Below are 27,403 nucleotides of genomic sequence, written 5' to 3'. Positions count from 1 at the left end.
GCTCTGAACATGCACACCGGAGTTCAGCTATTTTGGACAGTGCTTGAAATCCCAAAATTCAGCTTGGGGGCAGCAAACAGAGCCTGCCACTCAGAGGCACACGGAATATTCTGTCCTGGTTCTAGTGCCCCCTCATTAGTGCCCCCTCGTTAGTGCCAGGGCACACTGGGGCTCTCACCAGGTGAAATCCCTCTCTCCCAAGGATGAGTTGCCTTGGACCAGTCTCAGGTGCTTTCCAAGCTGATCATTTGAGTTTTGAGATGTGGTCAGAGGTCCTGGCACCTCAGGAGACCTAGAAAATTTTGCAGAACATACTTGGCTTAAAAACCGCGATAATTTAATATCAATTATGAAGTCTCACAATAAAAACCACAATTAATGCTCCTCTCAGTGTTATTATCACAAAAAATGCATTTAACAACTCAGTTTCCTTTCTTGAAGGAAAATAACTGCAAGAGAAGAAAGCAGAAGTTTCTTCCTTACTCAAGACAGATTTTCTGGGGAGTGACTCAGTATTTTCATGTAACTGAACATGAATTTGGATTTGCTTATTGGCAGCTTCTCCCTCTCCCCCAGCAATGCGAGGATGGTGAAAGGTCAAGTGAACATGAAATTCCAGGCAACTCCTTTTAAGCCTTAAAAGCAAGACACAGAAACCAGTTTTGCAAAACACCAAGTCTATATTTACATCCACATGTAATAATATACTCAACTAAAGTGAAATACATCATAAATTAAATGAGTAATGTGTGCCTGCTGCTTGCCGACTTCCGGTTTCAACAATTAAAATAGAACAAAATGGAATGAAATAAATACATTTTAAAAAGAAAAAAAGGAAAACAAAATCAACAATTTGTACCTCTATATATGCACTGTTATTTCCAAAGGAACATACAAAACCAGTAGTATCCCAATAGTTAATACTGATGGGCAAAGTGTGGTGATGCTGCCATGGAATGGAGTCTTCAGGTCCATTTTTCCATTCCAACCCCAAAAAAAGCCTTGAGGGAAACTGTACCAGCATGAAGGGAGATTAAAAACAAACAAGCCTCAGGTCTGTTTGCTGCACCACGTTAAAAAGCAGCCCTGCCCCGTGTGGCACAGGCAGAGCAGCCCTGCACCTCCAGGACAGGGAGAGATCACACACAAAAATAGATTAACCCTTTTCCAAGTGAATTTATCTTCAAAAAATAGGCTATAAAAGTGCAAAACTAGGAAAACAAAATCTAGATTATGTACATATGGCTCAGCTTATGAACAGGAAAACAGGTCAATAGTGTACAATTTCCTGATACACAGCACTTCATTCCATTGCCAGTTTACAGAGACATTAAAAACCAGTCCCATTTACAGGAACTAAGACAACTGGAACATCTCAAGTTGCATAATGAAAAAACAAGAGTTTCTAGGTTCTGCTATTTTACATTTGCTGTAAGAGAGAAAAACAAACAGTGCAAAATATTTAATTGTTTTGTTTTACTAAAATATATGGAAGTCAAAGCCAGGTACAGAAGGAATTAACTCTTAACTACAACTTCATGAGAAGAAACGAGGAAGGCAAGTTAAAATATGCAACAGTTCTGCTTTACTGGCTGGTAACTGGCCATCTTCCCTTTACAAAAATTAAACTGCGTGTGCATTAGAAAAAACTCTTGTTGTCTTCACAAAAAAATAAAAGGAGATATTCTCCCATTTCCAGGTTATTTCTCACTCATTTTAAAACACCCAGTAGATGCTAAAACTTGACATCAAGAAGCTTCCAAGCACAGTCAAGTAGGCTCCACCACAGCCACATCCCTTTTGCAGTCTGCAGACCCCAAATTCTTATTTCAAGGCTCTTAGTTGAGACTTTACAGCTTTGGACAAAGGTGCAAAGGAGGTTTTTTTCTTGAAATGTGACTGTGTGGAGCTTAGTACAGAACCAAACATTTGAAACATGAAGATTATTATTGTTTCTCAAGCAAGTCCCAGGGATTTTCTGTTTGGATAGTGGCAGAGGTGTTTTTAAGAGGCTTCTCTGAAGAACGGCAACCAGTGCCAAGAGAAGAATCCAGCCACATTTCAGGAAATCCAGAATGTCAAGTATTGCCTCATGCTTGCATTTAAAAGCGTGCTGGAAAGAACCCCAGAGCAGCAGAGCCCTCCAGCACGCCCTGGTCCTCACCCAGCCAAGGCAGATCAATGTCAGCACCGTTGCTTTAATGTTCACAACATTTATAAACCGGACACTTTCAGACAGTTTATTTGGAACTTTTAAAAAACTAACATAGTTCAACAGGAAAAAAAAAAAAAAAAAACAACAGATGAGAAACTTTCACTTTATGAAAAAGGAGCATTACGCCAACAGGATTTTCAACTTCAATATTTACAGTTTACCTGAGGTGCAACGATATATATTCTTTCCAAGAGAAAACTCTTCAGCAGCGCTCAAGTATGTAAAAATAGAACTCCTACCTAATATTTGGTCAATTAATTCTAATGAAAAATACTCAAAAGTCAAGGTCAAGATATACATTCTCCACACACCTTCATAACCCAACTGTTTAGACTACTTTTGTATGGCTATTTGGTACAAAATGTTAAAAGAACCAATATTATAAAACTGTAGTGTTTCTATATACAGTACAATCACAGCTTAGTTCAGTAGCTTTCACCATTTTCTCTTCCTCAGGGGATGAACTGCAGGTACAACTCCATGGAATATGCACTTGTGTCCTTAGACCTGGGGGGAAAAAAAAGAGGAATAAATATAAATTTGTGGTGTACAGCTCTGAAATACAGCACAGTTTTTGCTGGGAGGAGTGGCTTTGTAACAAAGGGAATTCCTTCCACATCCTTGTTGAAAAATTGATACTGCCATGGAAGCATGGATAGCCAGCTTTTATCTGGCAAATAAAGTCTACTTTGGAAGATGCTCAGCCCCAGGAAGAATTTCAGGCATGAAATCAAGTTAACAACACAACCAGACACATCTGTGCTTAGTAGGGGGACAATAGGAGCAGTAAGATTAGAAGAATACCAAGAAATAAAAGTGTTTTAAAAGCTGTCAGCTCAATGTCTGATGGCTCTTTCCATAAAATCATGTGTGCTGGCCCAGGTGCTACAGCATTCCAGAAATACTCCTTAAGTATTCCCCTAAAAGGGAAATCATCTGTAGCTCTGGGTCACAAAATGCAAACAGGTCTATTTATTTCCAGTCCTGCAGGGCACTCTGTCCTGAGCAGGGAAGGGTGCTGCAGGCACAAGGCTGTTGAGGTCCCAGAGCCAGCACTGAGGAGATGAAGCAGGCACAGCACCAGGTGCAGCTCTCACCTGCCCTCCCTCCCCAGGAGGGCACAGCCTCCCTCTGCCCCACGGGAAACATCTGGATAACCTCTGGATCACAGGGAGAGGCTGCCCAGGAAGGCCTCCCCTCCCTCTGGACTCAGCCACCCCGGAGCTGAGGTCTGAGGATCCTGAGAGCTCAGCAGGGGCAGCACGAGCAGGGTCTGCTCCTCCAGGAGGGCCCAGCAGCAACCCCAGCACCCAAAATGTGCCACAGGCACCTCCTCTCACTGCTGCTCCTCCACCCTCAGGGACTGGCTGAACTTCCACATCCTGGCTTTCACTGAACACTTCCCTCTGGAACTGTAAGTAATTCATGTATTTATCTAGTGCTATTCTCTTAAAAAGGAGCATTTTGTCCCTATCAAAGAAGCCATTACCACTACTCCAAACAATCAGTGCTGCCACCCCAGCATCTGGTGATTTTATAAGGAGGAAATTTTTATCTTTTCAGGCTCAGACTTTCACAAGCTCTCCTCATGCTGTGCAGGAACCTTTGATGCCATCAGCACCCCACGCAACATTGAAGGAACAATTAGTTCAGAAGGTTTGTGTACCGTTCTTGAGTGATTCAGTTCTTCTTGTCACTGGGTCTGAAGGGTGTGTTCCCCACAAAGGGCTCGTAACTTCTCTTCTGCAGCAGGTTGCTGGGTAAGTGTTGGTATGACACTGATCTCTTTCCTGGAAAAGAAAAAAAAGTCATTTAAGGGAGTTAGCATTATTTCCTGCTCCTCCCAGCATCCAGGATCCAAAATAACTTGACAAATCATCTCACAATCAGAGATTCCTATTATAGGAAATTCAGGATCCAGAATAAATACAAGGAGAATGAAAAGATAATTTAACAATTTTGTGCTAAGTTTTAACCAAGTGATGTCCAGCTCCAAATTTTACTCATTTTATTTGCATGAAAGAAATGTCTTTGCTTAACTCATTCCACAGCAGATGCCCTACCTAAGGAGGTCTAAGTGCTGCACCCTTAATGCCTAATTAATTTCCTGTATTTGTTTGAAAAGTGAATTTTTCAATGAGTATTTGAGAGGGAAACTGGGGTACTTCATTGCTGCCATCAAGGATTACATGGAACTCATGACACTTTGAAGAGTGTTAACACACATTTACTTGCAGACCTTTGTTAAGCAATTTTCAGCCTAGTATACAGGTAGTTTTGTGTTTATCTGAGACCATTAATTCACATTTATAGATGTGAAATCAATGCCTGCTCCATATTAAGTCTTACTAACTTAGGCAAGCAGTCAAAAACACTTCATAAAATTAAGGCCAAAAGTCCAGAATCATTACTCCCACAGGATCCAAAAAGCCCAACTGCCATCCATATTCCATGAAAGCTTCCAGTGCAGCATTGGAAAAAAAAAAAACCTCCTGATCTTTAATTAAATTAAAATGGCACAGCCAAATTAATATTTCAACAGAATCCACGGAGCCATTGGAGTGTGTCACGAGCAATTGTCTTTAATTTGCAGCCTCTGCCAAATCAATCAGCCAACAGGTTATCCCTGATAACATGTTGCCATTGCAAAGGCAACTAATTTGAGAATAACACAAACTGAGTGGTTTCAGAATGTTTCTGTCTCTTCAGGGCAACACGGGATGGCAAAGCTTACAAGCAATAAGGGAAGGCATCATGCTTTAATCAAGTTTGCCAAGTGGAACATATTCTCCTGACAACTTGATCCAGCATTTAACATGAGGCAGAACACGTCGGGGGCACCACGGGGATGCTGCCACGAGGCTCAGGGCCCGCAGAACAAGGTTTTGACATCGTGGGTTATAAAATCAGCAGGGTTCAAGGGGAACAGGGGGCAGAAAGCTGCAGGTCTGCACCTGCACAACTCTGCAGATGGTATCACACAGCTGAAGTCTAGAGGAGCTGCTGTGTTTCAGATTTTTAACGAAAAATTAAAAGAATTAAAAAAAACTTTTATCTCTGCTCTCCCCCCATGATAAAATTCTAACACTGAGAGGCTGCTGGGCTGTTACTCTGTATCCTTCCCAATAATGATCAAGGTTTGGGTTGGCTATTTCTAAGCAACAAAAACCAAGAAATTAACCTTACAAACCCACATCTTCTAGCCCAGGGCTTTCATGGAAGTTGCTCTGAAAGCCCAGTAGAGGGGGGCTTGTTTCAGAGCCTTTCCAATGCAGGTCACAGCCATAAGAAGTTGCTTTTCTAGCCATGAACAATGAAATCCTCATTTCCATGACAACAATGCTGTCACATTAGCTGCAGCCCCAGTTCTGGGGGCTCTCAATAACAAAACCAGTGCAAGGTTCCTGTCTGCAGGGCAAGGTGTGCAGGCTGGCACCAGGGGAGAGGAAGCAAAGCCCAGCCTGAGTCCATTCTGCACAGGTGGAGCTTCCAAAGAAGAGCCAGGTGGATTGCAGTGTTGAAAGGCAGAGCTGCTCCTGCAGAGGCTGCCCTGGCTCACTGCTGACACCTGCCCATCCCTCCCCACACTCACTGGTCCCTCTCACACCACCAGCACAGCAAACTCTGTTCCTGGAGCCCAGGGCCCACTGTGCATTTCCCACAGCAGCTCAGGGTACACAGCACCAAACCAGGAATTCATTAATTCCATCTCCTCACCCTCCAGTGACTCAGCTCTGGTGCTTTTCCTTCTCCACTCCCTGCCCAGCCTGGGCACACAACTGTGACACCTTCCCTCACCTTTCCCATAACCCACTAGGAAATCCTGCATATTTATATATAAATATGAATTATTTATATGTGACATATTTTTGAAGCCCACAGCCTTAAAACAAGCAAACAAAAACCAGAACAGAGTGAGCAAATACTTTTTTTTTGCCTCATAACTAAATGTGGATTCGGTATTTGCAGTTTGCTGACCTGAGGGAACACACCCCTGCTTGTTACCATCCCAGACTACTTCAGAGGAGCAGCTTTCCTGCTTCCAGAGAACGGGAGCATTCAGAGTTCAGCCACTTCACAGACTTTCAGACTGCACAGCCCACACAGGCTATTCATTTTTATAATGGGAGCTTCGTCTCAAAATTCAAAGTCCTGTATTTGTAGCTAAGTCCATGCTGAGCTCAGCTTCAAGTCATAAATACCACCTTCTACAAATAGTCAGACAACTGCTTAAATATCACCCAGCACCTTTTAATCTCGGCCTCCTGCTGACTTTTTGAAAATGTTGACCAAGGACAAAACACAAAAAGCATGTATTTTGTAGAAGTACCAGAGCTCTCCCAATACATCACAAATCATCTATCTCTGCTAGGCCCAAAAGTTTCCACAGAGCATTGCTACACCATAATTAGAATAGCAGAAAACTGTTGTTTTGATTTAACAAAGTATTCTGTTCCTACTAGAAGTTAAACATTAAAAAAAAAACCCAACCCATTGAAGAGCAGAAGTCTAAAATTTACATCAGTTTTATGATCTGCAATACGTCCTTTTCTGCTCTTGAAGGGAACAATTGTCCATGGGAGCTTTTTTTTTTTGTAAAAAGTTTTATTAATATTCCAGATGGTGCAAGACTTCTGGCACATTAAGCAGAAAGGCTCATTCCATATCCTGGATTAGTCAACATGTCTGGAGTGGTCTGATGAGCAAACAATACATGTCTGCCATCAGAAACCCATGGCAGAGGCAAGGGGGAACTTGAGCAACTTCAGACCCCTCTTCAAAATTCAGCCCTTCCATACCTAATTCCCCAAGCCAGGAGTTGCTGAACCTGGATTTTAAGTTTAAAACCCAAGCTGTGACTGAACCTGGTGAAAAGCTAAGTACAGCTGCATTTTCAATGTTTCAAGGTGGGCACACACTCATTTACACCCCATTCCCCTCCCTGTGGTGAGGGGGAAGGAGGGACTGTACCTTCTCCTGTCGAGCTGGTGACTTGGCCATTGCTAGATCCACAAGAACCATAAAGAGATCCAGAGCTGTATGGCTCAAAAGCTTTGAGAGCAGTCAATCCATTGGGAGGATCAGCATCATCTGCACTGAGCAGCCCTTGTTTGGGGGGCAGAACAGAGGATGTGGGTTTGGTACGAGGGTATTCCTGAGGTAGCAGATTTGCATATCTGTTTGCGACACGAAATCTGCTCATTTCGTATCTCCTGTAATTAGCCAGAGGAGAGTCCAGGTGCTCCACAGCTACCACAGAGGGTTTCATCCGTTTGGAAGAGCTTTCTCCATAGTCCAGACTTGCATTGCTCCCAGATTTACTACAGAGATAGTCTCTCCCTCTCTGGCAAGCCCAGCCAGGTTCATTGAGGTGAGACTCGAGAACCCCATTCATGCTGCTGCTGACCAGACCAGACTGAGTCACTGGGGCACCCAGAACTTTGATTTTATATTCAGATTTTTTTACTCTGTCCAGTACTGGAGAGATCCTGAAATTGGAGTGCACTTCTTCTTGCTGAGGTTGTCTGTAGTTGTTTGCCTGAGCTCCAATGCTGCTTTGCTGTTTATGAAACTTGAGGTTACTCGGGGCTGCACTGCTCGACTCGCTCACGGAAAAGAGAGGGGCTTTGTTCTGAGGAGGGGCACACTGCTTGGCTTTCCCTGTCTGCAGTGGCTTTTGCTGAGGATTTGTGGAAGCTTTGTTTTTATTGGGATGGAGAGGCAGAGGAGGCACATCCTTGCCCAGCAGGGCCGGGGGGCAGCCCGTGCGCCGGGCCTTGGCCACGGCCTTGCTCCTGTAGCCGTTCTTGTTAACAGTGTCAGGGTTGTACTTGTGCATCAGCCTCTGGTGCATCATGAGGACCTCGGGGTAAAATGTCCTGTAGGTACAGAAGGGGCAGGTGCTGGGGGCCAGCAGGCCCCTGCTTGCAATCACTGAACACTCCTGGGAAGTCTTACTGGATAAGTCCAAGGGCTGCTCGTGACAGTCCATGACCGGTCTGCGTTTGTAGTTCTCAGTGCATTCTTGCATATTGTTCACATTTTTCCCACCAATAAAAGCACAGATATACTGGACATCATCTTCCTCTGATGCCACAGAAGCCTTTCTCTCTCTTTTAGGCTGAGCTTCCTTGGTTTCCTTCTCAGCCCTCAGTTTTTCTGGGTAAGGAGCAGGCACGTTCTCAGGTACTTGATTCAAACCGCTACAAACAGAACCTTTGTTCGATTCCCTGGAATTGTTCTTTACTTTTAAAAAGACTGTGCTGCCTATTGCATTGCTCAAGGACAGAACTTCCTTTTGCTGCTTGGCAGGTGGGCAGCTCTCAGCATCTTTGGCACCATCAAAAAGCCTCTTCAGGTTTTTGGTTTCTGGAGCAGCATCAGCAGCCAGCGACAGCGCCGTGTCCTGACCCCGCAGGGAACCTTTGCTGTCACCCTTCCCATCAGCTGCACTGTCACCGTGCCTGTCCTTGTGGTGTCTCTCTAAATGATACCTCAGGGAAGTTTTCTGGGCTGCTGCATACTCACAGAATTCACATTTGTACGGCTTTTCACCTGCAACACAGATTTATCAATAAATCAGTCTGAGATCTGAAGTCTTGATCACAAACACAAGGGAACATTGTGGACTCTAAAACACTAAAACTGATTTTTCTCTCCCCTTCCACACCCTCCTAAGTCGCAAACTCATGTAAAACATTTAAACAACAGTATCTTAATGCTTTTACTAACTACAGTGACACCTTCTGGCTGTGCTGGGATGTTTCTGCCTGTGGATGGAGATGGGAGCTGACAAGGTTCTTGGCAGAGATAAGCAAGGAGGGGAACTCTGGGTCAACCCCAACAAGTTCCAGCCCCTGATTGTCCCACAAGTGCCCTATTCCCAACACAAACAGGGCAGTCAGCTGGAAGCAGAGCTGCCTCCCAAGAACACACAGCCAGGGTTTGTCTGGCTATGCAAAACAAGGAGCTGAGCTGAAAAAGAGACTCAGCTTTTCCCCAGGTAGCAGCAGCTGGCAGACAACCAACTTCACACCTGAGAAATTGGCTGGTTTTATAATTAAAACCAAACCCTAAACTTTTGCTATACCACTAAAAGTAGAAAAAATTAAAACTTTAAAATATATGGTTTTAATAATACTTAATGCAATTACCATTACTTAAAACCATTTATACTGATGCAAATAATTCAAATAAATTTTAATTGCAATTATTTAATTTTGTTTCGAATTAGAGAAAACTTTGTTGTTAACATCAGTAATTTTGAAGGCAGTTTCTGTTTTTCAAAAGCAAAATCAAACATTCTATCCGAGTGGATTCAGCAGATTTCCCTCCCCTCCCCAAAAGGTGCAGCCCCCATTTACCTGTATGAGTTCTGAGATGAATATTGAGGTAATAATTGGAGCGAAAATACTTTCCACAGTAGCTGCATTCTCTGGAGGTTCCAAGGGTTTTGACTTTTGTTCTTTCCAAACTGTCTTCATTTTTATCTTTGGGAGAAAATACAGGCAATATTAGGAAGAGCAAATGCAAATTTGCAGTCTTGTTAAAAACAGTAATTTTTTTCATTATAAAAATAAAATTCTGAACTGCAGTCAAATTCTACACTCTGCAAGTAACTTTTGCTGTGTTTTGCTACACTCTGAGTAACAACAGCACAAGAGTTAGAGAGATTTCTGTCCTTAACACTGTGGTTTGTGACAGTGACCAAGGAGCCCACAGAACAAATGATGCAAAATAAGACTCAGAGAAGAAAAAAAAAAGTTCTCTTTATTGGCCTACAGGACCCTGATGGAGAATGGCCCATCTCAAATACTCACACAGGTTATAAAGTGTATTATTTTATTAAAGGGAATGTTTGAATTAGTGAGTGGGATGATTCAGACTAAAAACCTCTCTGTGCATGACAGCCAAACACAGAGAGGTGGGGAAGGAAGGCAAATATGCCTTTTCTTTTAAATTAATTCTAATAATGGCATTATTTATGTGCTAATCAATGGAATGTCTGTAGAGACACTCCTTAGACTTGATGAGGAATATTTCCCACAAGCTCCTTAGATTCAATGAGAGTATTTCACTGCATTATTACGGAGTGAGGAAGTGCCAGGGCGTCCCAATGGGTTGGCTCCCCGGGTATTCCAGGAACAAATGCAGGGATGCCCAAGCAGTTCCACTCCATGCAGAGGCAGGAGGTGCCACAGGAGGGCGGCAGGGACAGCAGAATGGCAGAGAATTCACCCAAACACCAGCACACTGCGCTGCAGCTCCCACTGAAAACCCAGACAACTGCACTCAACAGCCAAGGCAAGGCTGACTGGAATCCTTGGGAGGAAGGAGACCTTCGTGTGACTAACAAGTCGGATGTATAATAGACTTGAAAGAGTTCTTTGAGGTTCCTGCCTGCTGGAAAGTCTCTCCTGGAAATGCTGCATGGCTCAGCCCTGTGAGTTAAACAAACAGTGTCTCCAGAGGTGTGACTCAGCAGCTCGCACCAAAATCTGCTCTGCTTTAGGATAAGGCGCTGAGAAACAAACTGAGCAACTTCACATTAGGTAATCAGTTCATTCCTTTGTTCCTGCAGGCGAAATAAAGGGCTGCACATTACCAGAAATGGCAAAGTCAGGCCTGTGTGGGTGCCAGGACATTCTGTACGCCGTGTCTTGCCCTGAGATTATGCAAGTGTCTGTTCTTCAAAGCCGGCTGGGAGCATGTCACACACAAGGGCAGATTAGCTGGAGACTTTCTGCCAGGCCTTTTGTCCCCTGACATGCAATCTTTTTCAATTAAGGAATCATTCAGTATCACTTGCTTTTCTAAGACACTGTGACATGCAGAATTAATCCTGGGTAATGTACAGATGGAGTCCATCCACGCTGTCAGCAATCCTTCAGGCAGAGGAGTTAAACACACACCTCTCTTACATACAGGCCCACAAATTAACAGCCTGTGGCCTTACACACATGATTCAAACATGCTGGATCTGACATTTAGCATTTCAAATTACTGTTCAAAACAAACACTGAACTTGCAGTTAAGACAGAAAAAAGTTTTAAATTATTCTTTACTTCTCAGACCCCCAAAAACTGCTGGTGTCGAGCACTGAATGTTTTTTACTCTTAAAGATAAGGGGGGGAAGAAAGTGAAACTGCAATTATTCCTCATAAAATACTCTTTGTAAAATCATGTGCTGGATGAGAAGGGATATGGAACACTCCAAAGCATCCAGTAAAGTTAAAGATAAGTGGTAAGTAAACAGTGCCTTTTTCCAGTTGTTAAACTCACTGCTATGAAATCTACTTCAGTGACTGCAGTAACAGCAAGAAGCCCCAACACAACTTCAAAGATGGCAGCATCCAAACCTTCCTTACCCTCTCATTTCTCTCTGTTCCCTTTCCCCCACCATAACATTCCCTATCCAGTTTTTGAACATTTCCTATCACCTTCTGAAAAGATAACGGAAAAGCACGACGCATTCCTTGGCTCTGAGGAGTTCCTAAACAACTCTCAGTAACAGCCACTTCAAACTGAAGTGCTCCCCGTGCTACTCACCTAGATTAATTGTTTCTGGAAGCCCATCTTCAGAGCCATCCTCAGAGCCTCCCTCCATCCTCTCTGCTGCCCCGTTCTCCTCCAGGTTGCCCATGATGTCGGCACAGAAGGTCCTGGCAGCAGTGGAGCTCTCTCCATCACCCCGCCGGTCCCTCTTGTGCACTCTGGAGTGAAGGACCAGCTGGTGGTATGTCCTGAAGGCTTTCCCACACTCAGAGCAGTGGGTTGGCTTCTCTTTGTTCTGGGATGATTTAGAATCCATCTCCATAGAAGGCACTTCACCAGCGGGATGTTTCAGTTTGTCCTGGGTTAAGTTACCATTCCCTGTGAAACTGCTGTTTTTATTTACCTTTGACTTCCCTGTAGTTTCAGCCTGGCTACCTTTATTTGCATTCCAAATTTCACAGAGTTCTTCTTTATCTGAAGATGACTCATCGTTGTCTGTACTTCCTTCTTGCCCTGGCTCTTTAATCTGCCCGTGGCCAACTGCAATTTTACCTTTGGTAGCCAGCTGCCATGCTTGATACGTGGTGAAAGGATCCAGCTCAGCGATCCACTTGGCAAGCTTCTGCAGTTTGTCCTTTTCTGGAACTGAATTTGGTCTTAAGTTCAAGAATTGGAAAAATTCCTGGTTTTGAGATGTTTCTTCTGCACTGACTTCAGCAGTCACTTGGGGGCTTTCACCATTGGGAACTGATTCTTTGGTATGCACTTTACTGTGCTCAATTAGAGTCTCTTTATTGTGAAATAGGAAACCACAAACCATACAAATTTTGTAAGGTGACGTTACATTTTCAGTTACGTGCTCCTGCACCACCTCATTTATTGTTATGGGGCCTTCAGAACCTTGCTGATGCTTGTTTCTAGAACCAGGTTTTCCAGTGTGCGTTCTCATATGATTTTTGAGGAACCACGGCTCTTTAAATCTTCTCCCACAAACATTACACCAATACGTGAAGGAATCTTTATGCTTTTTCATGTGCGCCTCGATGTCAAAAGCTTTATCAAACGTCTGCCCACAAACTTTGCAGCTCAGCTCCTCGCTGTCCTGCTCGTTGCTCGGTGAAGGGGAGCTGGTTCTTACCTGACACTTATCCAGAGGGCTCAGATACTCAGCCTCCACCCTGAGCACGGCGGGCTCGCACAGCGTGGGCCTGTGCTCGGTCAGCACGTGCTTCCCCAGCTCCTCGGGGTGCTTGAACGTCTCATCACAGAACATGCAGTCCAGGGGCATGCAGCCCTCGGCCTGCAGCGGGAACTTCTCCTGCAGGCTTTTGTAGGAGATGGTGTTGGTTCCTTTGATGGTCATGGAGGCATCGCTGGTCTCCATCTGGGCTCCCACGGCGCTGGCGATTCCCTCGGGTCCGTCCATGTATGCCAGGAGAGGCTGCGTGGGCATCTTTCCTCCCTTCTGCTCCCTTTTACATCTCTTAATGGCAGCCTGCACTTCTCTGGGGGTGCTCCCTGATCACAGTAAGGACACTTGTAGAGTTCTCCAACATGTGCTCAAAAGTCTGCTCAGCTAGAAAACCTCTGCCACGAAAATGATTTTTAATTTCTTCTTTCCACCGGCAGAAAATTGTTTCTTCTTCAGCTTTATGTGCTTTCACACATCCCAGCAAAAGTATCCAAAGTTTTGCTCAGTGATGGGATGAGGTTTTTTTGGATTGTTTCTTCAGATTTTTCAAGTCTACACAGATACAGTCAGTTGCACTTAGTTTTGTTGCACAAACTTTTCAAATAGTTGCATTGGGTAAAATACACTCAAGGCCAAGTTCAGTGCCACAATGAAACGCCAGCACCTGGGAAAGAGAGAAAAGAGTTAGTCAGAGCTTTCAAAAGAGAAGTACTGTCTCCCAAATAATGAAACTATTAGGGCTGAGAACCATCAAGTGCTTTAGAAGAAAGCATATTTTCAAGAGCCAACGAGGGACAGGTAGAAGGCACCTGGGTCACTTTTCCATCTGCCACAGTTGAAATAGTTTGGTCCTGAACATCCCTCCCTCTGTTTACAACTGTTATTTCTTTGCAAGACTTCCTCTGCCCCTTCTAAACCTGCACTTACCCAGTTATATAAAGCTGCTGAAACCATATTTCAGTGCACTCCTGAGCTCATAACAATGCAGTAGCCCAAGTAACCTTTCCTTGAACCTGTAAAACCACAGCAGAACTTCACTTGTTTGTCCTCTAAAGGCTGTTAAGCAAAAGGCTTTTTTCTTTTTTAAAGACCAGATAGCTTGGCATCAGCTTTTATAGTTGTGGTACACAGGGAGTGTCAGCACAAATCTTTGTATTAAGAACCATTCAGCAGTCCCACTACTCAAAGCTTTCCCTATCACCCACAAATTTACAATGTCTGTGACAATTTTGGGCTGGCATGTAAGAACATCTCAACATTTTGTATGAACTAATAATACTGTTTCTTGAACAGTGGTTTACTATTTAAATCATCCAAGAGGCCAATTATCATATTATGAAAACAAAATTCTTCTACTTTTAAAGCGGCACAAAACAAAATATTTATTGGTTATACTCACAAAGGAAGGTTTAAGATTCCACAAGATTAAACAGGGTTATAATATAATTAATCACAACTCCAATTTAAATCTCTAAGTTATAATGCCTGTTAGCAGCAACTCATGGGCCACCACTTTGGGCTGACAAATTATACTTTTGTGGAGTTCAGGACTCTAATTGATGAAATTTTTGGGTAAAGGAAAAGTCTAGCAAACTAATACAAGACTAATATAAACTGCAGAAGAATCATTCTGAGACATTTCCAAATAAAGTAATAACTAATGAAAAGAATTCATTCAAAATCTGACTCAAACTTTGGCAAATTATTTCCTCCGAGCCAGCTGGCCAGTGACCACATGACTTGAACTAATGTACCCCAAAATACTTTATGCTCTAGAACTCTTAGAGCAGAAAACAGCATGGACACAGTTGGGGTTTAAAATTCACCTCAATTTCCACCTCTGCCTTGCTTTTATATGGAGAAAAGGAAGCATTTTGTTTTATTTGACCCAAAGAAAGGACAATAATTCAACCAAACTTTGGCAAACTTTGGTTCAGACTCTCAGCTTTCCACATAAAGATGATTATCAGTTGAGTCTCAGCTATTTCTGATCAGAGCTGGCTAGACACAAAAAGTGGTCTCAAGCCATTAAATCTTGAACCATTTCAGCAGGAATCAGCCCAGGCAAGAGAAGCAGCTGGGGAAGGAAACCTCAGCACACACTGAGGAGTCATGGATCCAACATCTCAGACACTTCATCCACTTCCTGCAGCCTTGCCCTGAGAACACTCCTTGCTTTTAATTTGAAAAGTCAGCACCTCCTTTCCCATCACACAGACCACAAGATCCTGGGGCCTAATGAACACGGGTAAAAATAGAAAATAAAACACCACCACACCAGAATGCCAGTAAGAGGAGAAAATTATTGTTGCCAGCTGCTTGTTTTTAATTTTTTTTCAGTTTCTCCAAGGTTTAAAATCTCTTCACCACCCAGTCCTTTAACCCAGGTTGACACCATCAGCACAGTTAATATCAAGAATTGCATAGGGTTTTTTAATCCCAAGTTGTTTTAGACCTGGGTCAAAGACTTATCCTGAGTTAGACACAAATGCAGGATGTTGCAGGGTAAGGTGGAGTGCAAGAGGAACAGATCACTGCTGATGGCGACAGAACCTGCATTTTCTGCAGCCAGTCTCTTTTCTAACTACGCCCTTTATCCCCATTTTCAGTTTCATCACTGCCATGATTAACACTTCCTCTCTGCAGAAGGAATCAAAAACCTCCTGTAACAGGCAGGTTCCCTCCACTGTGGGGTGACACTTCTGCTCCCACTGCAGCCTCTGCCTTTCTCCCCTCCCAGCTCAGACCTTCCCTCACTCCCTATAGGCAGGTGAAGGAGCCAGAACCAGAGTTTGAAGCTCAAGTATTCAAAAAACTTTTTCTCTTTTGTAAAACATATCAAAGGCTGCTGGTTAACATGTTTTCTACTTCATGTTTCAACTTGCCTTTTTGTTCTATTTCTACTGGAGTTTTAAAAGGTATTTTTTACCCAACATGCTACAGCAAAGCTCAGTGAGCATCTGCCTGAAAATAACTTAAGTTTCAAATTTCAAAAAACAATCCAGGCAACATTAAAAAAGTGGAACAAACTTAAGAGTCGAGTGCATTTGCTTTCAGAGCCATAGGGAAGTGCTCTGCAGGAAGAAGTGTAAAAATCATGGTACAGAGAGGCCAGAGGCATTTCTGGGGCATGGAGGCAGATCCAAAGGGCAGCGCCTGCCGTGCCACAAAGGGAACTGCTGGGACTCATCAGCCACTACTTCCTTGCTCGTGTCTACAAACAGAAAAAGCCAATTAAGGTTTGTTACACTCCCACTTTGTGGCACTACAGCAAACACACGATAGAGCAACAAGAATTGAGTCACTGGAGAAAGGAAACAGATGAGAAGCAGCAAAATCCACCCTCAGTGCCCTGTTCTTTGTGGCATTCTGGGGTGATGAGGGGAGAAGAGAGCTCCTTCTGACATGGGCCACCACACGTGGCCTACCCAAACCCAGCCTAGGACAGAACCAACACTGACAGCCACAGCTCCAGGGATTTTTAGAATTTAAGCAACAGGCAAAGATCACATCTAGGGAATGCCCCGGGCTGGTCATGGATGGGTGAAAAATCCACCTCAACCAATCAGTAACACCTTCTCTGGTAAGTCTTTGGCAAGGGCTGCTTCCATTCCATCTCATCTGTCTGGTAAACAAAACCTGTCCTCACGACCACACAAACAGAGTGTACAACCAACACCTGAGTCACGACAGGAGTTCCACAGGAGCTTGGGGCCAATTTTGGTGGCTATCAATAGCTTTGGAGCCCTTTGGAGACTTCATCAGAGCACTCTGCAGCCCCCACCAAGCTGTGCTGGCTGCTCTCACTGCTTTTCAGAGAGGCTCTGAACAGTCCCAAGAACCAGCCACAGCTCATCCTCTAGGCAGCACTGCAAACAGAGCAAGATATTCCTGTTTCAGGAATCTGAAATGCCTCTCTGCAGCTCTTGCTCTTGGATACACAGGAGAGAGCAGCCACAGACTGGGAATAAACTGCAGGGAGCACTTCTGAAGGGAAGTGCAGATACAACTGGACAAGAATGCATTTAAACTGAGAAGAAGAAAGAACACAAGCACTGGAGTCAGGAGGTGAGTTAGAAAGCTCTAGTCCTGTTCTCTACCTGGTGATTACACACTTCACTCTGATTACATCCATGCCTTTTACAAGCAGGCAGGATTTTATGCTCTCGCTGCTCAGACAAGCCAACACACGCCAGAACTACAACCCAAATATCCCCACCAGGATTTTATCCATTAGTAACAAACCTTTCTTCCTACTGAAGATAATATGCCTTGGATTTGAGGACCAAAAACGCTGATTAATTACATTCCTGCTATTCAAAACCCTGGAGGCAGCAGGAAAACTGTCCAGAGCTGCCTCAATTCTGTCGTTTCCTTGGAAAAGTGGACAACCTGCAACACTGTGACTGTGGCTGAAGGTCTGTGCAGGAGCTCAACAAGTAAAGTACAGTACCTGCATTTCTTGTGTCTTCTTTCACTTTCAGAAGACAAAAGGACACACCAGTATCAGAGATACTGAGTAAAGGAACAGAACAAAACAGGAAATCCTTCCTTCCAACAGCTGAAAAACGATAAACTCGCTACACATGAACTCAAGGCCGAAATAAAAAATGACTTATCCCCCTCACAGAGCAAGGCAAGAAGTTCCACTTGTGACTTCCCTGCCCATCTGCAAACACCCCCCTGTCCCTCCTGCCCAGCTCCCCTGGACTTCTCCTGGAGTCACCAACCCTCCTCAGTTCCAGGGTGTCACCTACTGCACTTGCTGCAACTAGAAATGTATCTCAGCTGAGAATACAGAGTAAAACTACTGGAAAAGTTTCAGCCTGAGCATTTAGCACACTTCAGCTCACAAGTGAGTCATCCCTGGCTGAGTGTTGCAGCAGGTTCACAGCGATACCCATTATATTTATAAACACCACAAAACACCCATAAAGATTCCACTGGACAGATGAGAACATCTTGTTTTCACTGCACTTACCACATAACCTAAGAACCACACCAAAACCCTGCTGCATATAAATGGATTATTAAAACAGAGAAAAGTTTAATTAAGTGCCTGTAGAGAAATTTAATTTATTTTTATTAAATTACACAACCCAAGACAACACATTACATAGTCTTGAAGATTTCTTTGGGAAATGACCTATCAGGAGTAATTTTATTGCATTTCTATTTCCTGCATTTCAAAATTTCCATGAATACGTAACAAAAACTCTAGACACACCTTTCAGAGAATAGCACAGTCAAACCATTGAATTCCCCATTTTAAACACATTACAGAGGCACTGGGAATAAAAGTTGCATGGCAAGTCTCAGGATAAACAACTATTCTTTGCTAATTCTGTGCTGCAAACTATTGTTAAACTGTTAAAAGCGACCTGGAACAATTACAGAAGTTAAAGTAGTTGCTGCAACACTTTCTGAAAAAGAGAAGTGAGAAAACTTGAAGAGTTACAGCCAAATCCAGGACACTGAAGTTACTTTTCTTCTGTGGCAGATAAAAACTCAAGACACAACTACCTCAACAAACCCAGATTCTCAAATTCAAGGCCAGCAGCAGAATTATCACTGCTTAGCTGAGCAGCTTCTTCCAGCTGCTGCAAAGCAACCACCTTGATTTTTAACTGGGTCTATTGAACTTGAGAAACTTACATGCAACTCTCATTTCCACTTAAAAAACCCTGCAGTTGTCCTCATGTTTCAAGAAGTTTCAGGATATTAAGAGTCACTTTACATGAACTGTTCTTTCCTCTTGGTGTGTTTATGCCCCAGAACAGATTGCTGGTAAATAGATTTTACACTGCTGATTGCTTACTGGAAATTACAAGTTTAACACCTTTTTTTACTTCCAATTCCAAAGATTTACTGTAGTTGTTCCAGTCCTACCTAAGGACCACAGATAAAACAAACCAGTTAACATCACTTTTAACAACACCTCACTGGGACCACAAATAAAAACTACCTTATGGATGTTATCTGTTTTATCTGGGCACAGCTGTGTTCAGGTGTAACCCTGATCACAGGCAGAGCAGCTCATGCATAAATAAATACACCTCCAAATCCTCAACCTGAAATCCTAAAACCTGAGCTGAGGCTGAACTTCCACTTCTTTAGAACGTTTTTTAATATACATATACATCATTGCATACAGCTAAGGCAGCTGTACCACACCTACAAAGTTAAGCAGAAACAGCACCCTAAAATAGTTCCTAAGTATTAGTTCCTAATATTTAGGAGCTCCAGCTTTTGGGATGCCCCTCCAGTGTCCTGGCTGAGAGCAGTTGTGGTGTACCCTGGCATCCCTAAGCTCCCACACTTAGTCAGAAAGGGAAGCCAAGTGTCATCCTGAGGTTCTCACTCACCAACTGTCCCAAAAGGTGAGTCAGATTTCCAAAGTCCACGGCGTGGAACTTGGGCTTTGTGTCTGCAGGTAGCAGGGGCTGCTGGCCACCGCGGCACTTCCCCGTGCGCTTCAGCAGAAACGCGCGTGCCACACGGGCAGGAGGGGCCTTCCTCACCAGGCACACGCCTCTCCACCCCGGGCTGACACAGGGATAGCCCCTGATTTCAGGGAAGATGTTGCAGTATTTGCTCCACAGACCATGACCTGATTTCTCAAAGAATACAATCGCCCATTGCCCGCGACTCCAGTGACAACAGCGGAAAGTTATTTAAGCCAGCCCAGATAAAACCTGACTTTGCAGAGCAGCACAGAAGCCAAGAATTATTCCTCATTACTGGGCATTCTGCTGCTTTCTAGGGAGGGAAAGAACTACTCCCATCTTGAACAGTAGATCATTTCACACAACTTCCCAGAGTGTTCTGTGTTAGGAGGAGCACGTGAGTGATCCCAGTGCTGCTCCTCGTCCACACGGAGCCTTTTATACCAACTGTGCAAGCACAAAAGTGGTTTTTATACTTTGTTAACAGTTGAGCCTGATAAAGAACTAACACGAGCACTCGTAAAGGAAATGGAGATTCAGGGGGAGGAAGGGGAGGAAGAGAGTTGTTTGTTTCAGTTGCAGGAAAGATCAAAACGAAGATGTTCAGGTTGAAAAGAGAACATAAAAGATGACCCTAAACTGGAATTTCCACTCCCTCCATCTGCAAATTTAAGTCCCCCTCGTTAGTCTTCATCCTTCAGGCTTGAAGATTTCAAAGTTATCCTAAACTTAAACTCTTTCATGGCTTATCCTTTTTATCCCCTCTAAGAGAGACACTCAGCTATAGTTCCTTCTAACACCACCACAGATTTCCAACACAAGGATCCAAAAACAATTCACAAAAACACAACCAGAACATACACAGAATTCGAGACTTATTATCCAAGCATTTCTGCACACACACTTCAGAAAGATTTTGTGTTGAAAGCCCTTTTGCAGTCAGATAAAACAGACACACACACACGAGTCATTTTCCCCCCGAAGCCTCGCAAACAGGATTTCAATCACCAGTGGAAAATAACTCATAGTTAATAATGAACAATATTAGGAAAACTCCCTCCCCCCATCTCAGACATCTATACTAATAAAAACAAAGGATATCCTCTTTCTCTAAAAAACCTTTTCCTGTGGAGTCCCTTTTTCTTGAAGGCTATATGTCTACCAGGGGTTTGGCAGAGGATGGATGAGCTGAGTGTGTCTCCTCAGAGAACTGAATGCCTCTTCTATCAAAAGATGTAATTAGGCCTTTTAAAGCAGGCGACGTATAAGCTTGCAGCATTCTGCACATGTTTTTCCTCCACTGAGCAAGAGCAAATATAAAAGAGACTAATTCTTGGCATTAAAGGAGGAAGCACTACAAGTAAGTATTGACTTTTAAAGTTCAGAAGGACTGCTCAAATTGCCAATTTTTTTCCTTTTTCCCTCTGATTAGGAGAGAATGTCTCAGGAGCCACAAAACCAAAGCGTCCTTTAGACAACAGAAGTGGCCAATACCTGTTGTAGAAGAGCTGAAAGACACAAGAATAATCCTATTTTAAATAAGTCTGGGACACATTTCACCACTGCTGTAGGATGATGCAACTTCATTAAATCAAGAAGTTACATGCACTTAAACTGGCAATGACCCCTTACCTTACAAAACAGTTTATTGTTCTCTCCACAGCAGGTAAAGGCTCTCGGTGGAATGAGTGATACATTTTTATTGTTGAGTCAGTCTCACCTTACACAGACTGCCTTGTATGTTTAGTCTTGGTTTTCATTTAAAAGAAGGTATTTTCAGAGACCTTAAAAGCAAATTTGACTTTTTTACTTCTTGGCAGAGGGATGTAAGGTCTCTCCAACAGTCACAACTACAAAGAAGTGGTAAATTCAGTTTACCAAATTAGACTTAATTCCTTATTACTCAAGAGCCAGGAGTTCCTCTGTAGCAATTACAGGCAAGCTGCATCCCTTTGGGCACATAGGTGAAACAACAGGAAAAGAGATGATTTTACTACTCCTGAAGCTGAGAGCAGTGGGCACTTCCAAGGAGTTCTCTTTGTTAAGGCCATGAATGTGCCCTGGTGCTCTCACCTGGCTTCAAGTCTGAACCCAGCACAGCTCAAAGTGCTGCCCCTTGGAAGGAGCAGAGCAGGAGCTGATCCCTGTCCTCTGCAGGGCACTTGGAGGTTGTCACTCTCAAACACAACCACAATCAGCTGCTTGCAAAAGGCAGTCCTGAAAGAAGGAAGAAGGTACAGAGTCCAGGGAAAAGATATTTACTTGTAGTTCAGTCATCCCCTGGAGCAGCATCTGAAGGTACTAAAACAGAAAAGTGACGGAAACAGACACGTCCAAAAGCTGCTCCCTTGTCCCATGCAGGTGGGAGATCTCCCAGAGACTGATGGGGACTTTTCAGCTCCCCAGCCCCACATCCCCCCTCAGCAGTGGGAATGGCTGCAGGGATGTGTGGGATGCACCAACAGCCTGGGCTGCACAGGGCCAAGCTGGCCTGTAAGGAGAGGCAGCATCTGCAAGAAACTGAGCTAACAGGCAATTTCAGGCCCCAAGTTTACCAGCTTAAGAACAAAAAAAAAGTCAGAAACAAACAGGAAAGGTGAACAAAAAGTGAGGCTTCTTTGGGCCACCTTTACATCCATTCTCCCTACACCAGTCCTTGGTGTAAATTAAGCAAATCTAATTTGCTTCTTCCTGAGTACCAAAGGAAAAGCAGAGAGAACCCCCAGGATTTCACCCACCCAGCTCTCTGCTATCACAATAAAATGCAGGCAAACACAAAGGCCTCAGTTTCCCTGATGCAGCTCGATCAGAGCACACTGCACCCCCTTTATTACAGTGAGAAATGCAAGTGTACCTATTGCGCATAAACAAACTCAGACTTTGATACTTTTAGTTACATAAAATCTGCAGCACATAGAAAAGCACCATCCAGTCAATTATTCACTTCTGCTTACACGGTTTTCTGCTCCAGTCTTGAAGTCACCCTGATCTACACAGATTTCCCTGCATGTTCTACCCACATTTCCTCTTGTGCTTTCTTTTGAAATCCTCAAGGCAGCCTGATAAGCAATTCCATCTCATTGTGTTTCTAAACACTTATGTCACCTATATTTTTAATTTCAAACTCTTTTTTCCCAGCATGTACACTGCTCTACTTCGAAACTGCAAAGTCTGCTCTTATCACACTGCTTTAAAAAAAAAAGGAGGAAGAATCAAGAGTGCTAGATTTATGATAAGCTATAAACTATGCTCTGACCAAAGTCATATGATTACAACAGTAGAACTTTTTATGTATTTTTCCCATTGACATACACCCACGTTTGGCATAAACAAGCTTCATCAGCAACAAAAGGAGATTATTTGGCAATTTCACTGAAGGGAAAAAAAAACTTGATTTCTAAAAGCAAATTATTTCGAGAGAGCAACTTTCTGTTTGGAAGCACATAAAAACCTAGGTAAGTTGAGGCTGAAAAAGGTTTTTTTAATCCTTAAAATACAACATGTGTTGAGAATCTGACACAGCTTGGTCACATCCTTTTCCTTACTTTTGTATTCAGTTGCAAATCTCTTGTGGAATGAGTCACATCTCTCTCCAAGCAGCGTACAGTAGTCAGCAGAATCCCCTCAGCGCATTCATGCACCAGGAAGAAGAAAAACTTTTTTTTTTTTTTTTCCCCTAAAGTCACCTTAGAAAGGCGGGGGGGTGATCAGAAAGGCCCCGAAGTCGGTTAAAAGTTAAAAGCAATGTGCAAATGACGCCGATATGAGATGGGAAGGCTGGGGGGGTGGAAATGCAGTGTCCCCAGCGAGAGCTGAGCTGGCACATGGCAGCCCCGCTGCAACCCAAAGGCTCCTCCTGCTATATTTAAAGACAATACCTCAACGGTGAAGTATTACAACATTTAAAGTGAGATAAATAAGCATAAGACACAGGCAAATATCCTTGGTTATTTAATCATCCTGAAAGCAGCGTGGAAGTGTGAGGCTGAGTTCAAAGGTCAAACTCTTCTTTCAGCCTCTTGCAAAGAAAAGAAAGCTCAGCCCATTTTACCTTGGGGAAAGGGGGGCTGCTCCTTCCATATGCCAGCATTTCATAACACAGGAAAGAGGGAGTGTATTTACATATACACTGCATGGAATCTTTTCCTGGGACAATGCATTCCAAATCAAGATTCAGGTTAGAAAGAGCTGGGACAACAAAAAGTCCCAAAGAACAAAGGGAAGTTAAAATTTACTTAACGTTTCCCCAGAGCTTCTTAATTGCAAACTCTCAGATTTTTTTTTTTTGTAACTAAAAGTTTACTGTAATCACTGGATTGAAAGTCTAAGTGAAAGCCACAGTTCCCTTTTAAAATAATTTCCCCCTGATTACAGTAATAACTTAGCACTTTGTATAAAATATGGTATTAATCTATCAGCATAGTTCTAAATGAAAATACAGTGGCAAGAGAGGCATTTCTGAAGGTTAGAATAAGTGTTCAAAAAGGAATGTTTGGAGTGTGATCTAATGAAAGGGGAAACCAGAATCAAGTAGCCTTTTGTGTAAGACAGTCTGATAAAAAGGTGCTAAAGTTTATTATCTTCCTCTCTTTTCCAGCCCCTACCCTAAATCTTGCTCTCCCCACCCTCCACCAAAACAAAGCAAACCCAAAAAACATTATTCACTTAAAGAGGGAAAGAAAGAAATCCTCTAATGCAAAGCCTGGAAGCCATTCTCTAAAGACTACTTAATATGAAACTTTGTTTACAAGACACCAATATAGCCTCCTTACCACACTCAAAACCAGAAAACATCCACTTATTTAAAGAAATGCTTTTTCTATTTTGATCAACAAGGACGTCGGTATTCATTTTAATTTTAAATTCGGCCCCAGCAGTGCCATATGAATGTTTTAAACTCATCTATGATATGCACTGTTTGAGAATGTTTAAACAAAGGAAGTAGGAAAAGCCTTAAAATACACAGCAAAACTTAATGGCTTCAATTTTTAAATATAGCCTGATTGCAGCATGGCAAAATTATTCTCTTATGCTCACAGTCAGCCTTCAGAAAGAATAAGTGCAGTCAGTGGAGTAATTTGTCCCACTGGAAATTCTGTATAAAACATCTACCTAAAATAAACAAGGCTTCGCAGCAAGAATCGTCAGTTGCCATTAAGGACACACCTTAAAGTTCTTACCACACAGTAACTAAACAAGTACAAACTAGTGGGGACTGTTTGCTACTTTTGTCTTAAAAGTTAATGAGATCAATTCACTGCTCAGTATCACATCCTCAGATCATTTTCTGCAAAATGCAGCAGACAAACAACCCCCAAAACACGAACATCCAGGCTTTGAGTGCCTGATGTGTTATCAGCAAGCCTGAGCTTCTCGAAAGGGAGAATAGAAATATTCGCATTTAAACCTGACACCACGTAATGGTAAAAGGTAAAAGGCTGCACTGCTCAGAATCTGGAGCTCTGGTACTGGAAGGCAGCTGTTGTTCCCCTGCCTTTTCTTTTGTTGTGCTTAATCTCATGTCAAGTCATTCAACCAACTCCAAAGCGATGAAGACATAATTGAACAACCTTAACTAAAAACTGATCTACTGTTCCTCAACTGCCATATATGCTGTTTTAAAGATTTAAAAAAGGCTAACTTATGAAAAAACAATCCACAGAATTTAAATCAGCAACTCTGCTGCATGCAGAAGAGTTGTTTGGCTGAAGGCCAAGCCAATCAATAATCACTGTAATAGCCATGGTTCTAAAGTTATTTGTTTTTCATATTCACCACCCTGCAAAACTTAAAAGGCAAAACTTGAAAACTCAGATGCTGATTTCAGGAAAGAGCCTAGAAATCGAAAATCCAAGTATTTTGCTCAGCATGAGGAGATTGCTCACTAAAAAAAAACACGTTGCAGAACGATCAGTGATCACAAAGCCACATTCCTGCTACAGATCTTAAAATATTGACTCAGTTACAGAACTAGTAAAGGGGAAGAAAAAAAAAACCCTCCTCCACCCTCGCCCTCTTCCCTCCCCCTCTGCCAAAGAATGCAGTTTATCCCACTTATTTGCAACTGTCCTTTTCTATTATCCAAGGAGAGGCTGAAACCTCAGTGTGGACATCCCAAATTAAAGTCTCAGCCGTATTCCCAAACCATCAGTTAAGAAGAGCTCCTAAGAGCAATAAAACATGGCGTTAAAGCATTTGCAAGCCATTGTCACAGCCCTGAGCTCTGGTACCTCTGCAGCCCCAGCAGCAGCCCCCAGCAAGCATGGGAGCGTTGGTCAGCAAGTCAATGCCTGCTATTCAACTTGTAGTTAGGCGTTTTATTTCTGTGTCTTCCAGATCATATCACTCCTGCATTTCACGGCCTAATAAAATGTGAAGAATGATATGCTCCCTCCTCTCCCCCCCCCTCCTCCCTGCATCTGAAACTGCGTTATTTCCCTCTCTTCTTTTTCACACATTCTTACAAAAACTTCCCTTTTCACATACTTCTATAAGAAAATATTTCACTGCAGCTATACTTCAGTTCCTATTTCTATTTTTCGATTTTCACTAGATTCTTCTGCTCCTGCCTCCCCCTCAAACCCACTGGTAGAAACTGATGTAGTTTTAAAGCTCTCAAGGTCATTTCAAAAATGAAAAAAAAAAATGTTGCCTTAAAAAAAAAAAAAAGCCTTTAAACACACAACCCCCCTAAACTAAACCCTTTTCACATTCAAACGCCTTTCATCAGCAGATCAATAACCCAACAGAAAGATTTTTGTTCCCCACCACTTCAAAACTATTACACTTCAATTCAAATACTTACTGGGAGTCACACAGCACATTTTATGGGATGGCTCATTAGAGAACACACAGACCTTACTTTGGGTGCAGGTTTTCTGTGTGGGAGACAAACAAACAAAAAAAGCCTCACACCCCAAACCAGAAAGTCCAGGGGGCATCACGGAACAGGAATGAAATCCAATCTCTGGATATTCTAGAATTTTATTGTCCTCTCCTGGCAACCTCTTTTGTTGCTTAAGAAGTCAGTTGAGGCTTATTTATTTATTTTTTAAACTTCCTATTCCCCTTTAAAAAAAAAAAAAAAAAAAAAAAAGAAGAAAAAAAAAAGAACCACGATGCTAAAGAAATGATCGGGAAGGCTTTGGTCTTTGAAAGACAAAGGTAAACGAAACAAAAACTGGCAAAACGGATCAATAAACTTTTCATTAACAACACCCCCACCCCCTCCGCCCCATGAGCCACTTACTACAAATCCTTCTTCCAGGAACATCTTTGACTCACAAAGAAATAGTCTCTGGTCGCCGCACACCCCCACCCCGGCCGAGAGCGGCCCCCGGGCCCGGCCCGGCGCCTCGGGGGGGCCCCGCGACCCCCCAGGTGCTGGATGGCCCCGTCCGGGGGCGCCAGGGGAGGGGGCGGCGGCGCGGGGCCAGCGCCAACTTCGGGTGGGAGGGAGCCGGGCAAGGGCTCCGGCCGCGCCGCGCCGCGCCGGGCAGGGGGCGGCGGGAGGGGCCGCTACCTGCGGCCGGGGCGGCGCGGCCACGCACACCTGGACCTTCCTCCGCGCCCCCGCGCTGCCCTTCCTCCTCCTCCTCCTCCTCCTCCTCCTCCTCCTCCTCCTCCTGTCGCCGGGACAGCGCGGGGGTAGCGGGGCTCCGAGCCCCGCTTCGAACCGGGCGGGGGCTGCGCCCTGAACCCTTCAGACATCCCGGCGCTGCGGCCCCCCCCGCGCTCGCTCGCACAACCGGCCCCTCACGGCAGAGGCCGCCCGAGCGACGGGGCTGCGCCTGCCGCAGGCACCCCCGGGGGGGCGGGGAGGGTGAGGAGGAGGAGGAGGAGGAAGGGGCCCGGAGCCCCCGGCAGGTGCCCCCCAGCCCTGCCTCACCTGAGCCGAGGCGCCGCGGGGCAGCGGCCGCGCCGCGCTCGGGGCACTGTTTGTAAACGGCTCCGCGGCAGCTGTTGCTCGGGCAGCCCCGGGCCACGCCCCTCCCCGCGGGCCACGCCCACCGCGGGGCGGGGCCGCCGCTGGCCACGCGCCCGGCGCGTTTCAAT

The 27,403-nt window shown here is 43.9% G+C and overlaps 1 protein-coding gene across 6 annotated transcripts; it reads right to left on the bottom strand.

Annotated features, from left to right (window-relative positions):
* Positions 1–660: 660 nt before the first annotated feature.
* ZNF217 (zinc finger protein 217) lies at positions 661–27,373 on the bottom strand. 6 transcript variants are annotated; one of them, XM_064391310.1, is made up of 7 exons: positions 27,237–27,288; positions 13,830–13,915; positions 11,765–13,566; positions 9,580–9,705; positions 7,187–8,770; positions 3,882–4,005; positions 661–2,722 (listed from the first exon to the last, which is right to left on the bottom strand). In XM_064391310.1, exons 3-6 carry the CDS (start codon positions 13,161–13,163, stop codon positions 3,896–3,898), a joined length of 3,219 nt encoding a protein of 1,072 aa, XP_064247380.1. In that variant the 5' UTR covers positions 13,164–13,566; positions 13,830–13,915; positions 27,237–27,288; the 3' UTR covers positions 661–2,722; positions 3,882–3,895. The 6 variants fall into 6 exon arrangements, with proteins under 6 accessions (XP_064247380.1, XP_064247382.1, XP_064247381.1 ...); XM_064391312.1 differs by lacking the exon at positions 27,237–27,288 and adding an exon at positions 26,598–26,656; XM_064391311.1 differs by lacking the exon at positions 27,237–27,288 and adding an exon at positions 26,154–26,225.
* Between the last annotated feature and the right edge of the window lie 30 nt (positions 27,374–27,403).

The sequence above is a fragment of the Passer domesticus genome, chromosome 16, assembly GCF_036417665.1.
Source record: "Passer domesticus isolate bPasDom1 chromosome 16, bPasDom1.hap1, whole genome shotgun sequence".
Classification (NCBI taxonomy): Eukaryota; Metazoa; Chordata; class Aves; order Passeriformes; family Passeridae; genus Passer; species Passer domesticus.
The sequence above is the reverse complement of the archived record's forward strand: the minus strand, read 5'-3'. Positions and strand labels throughout refer to the sequence as shown.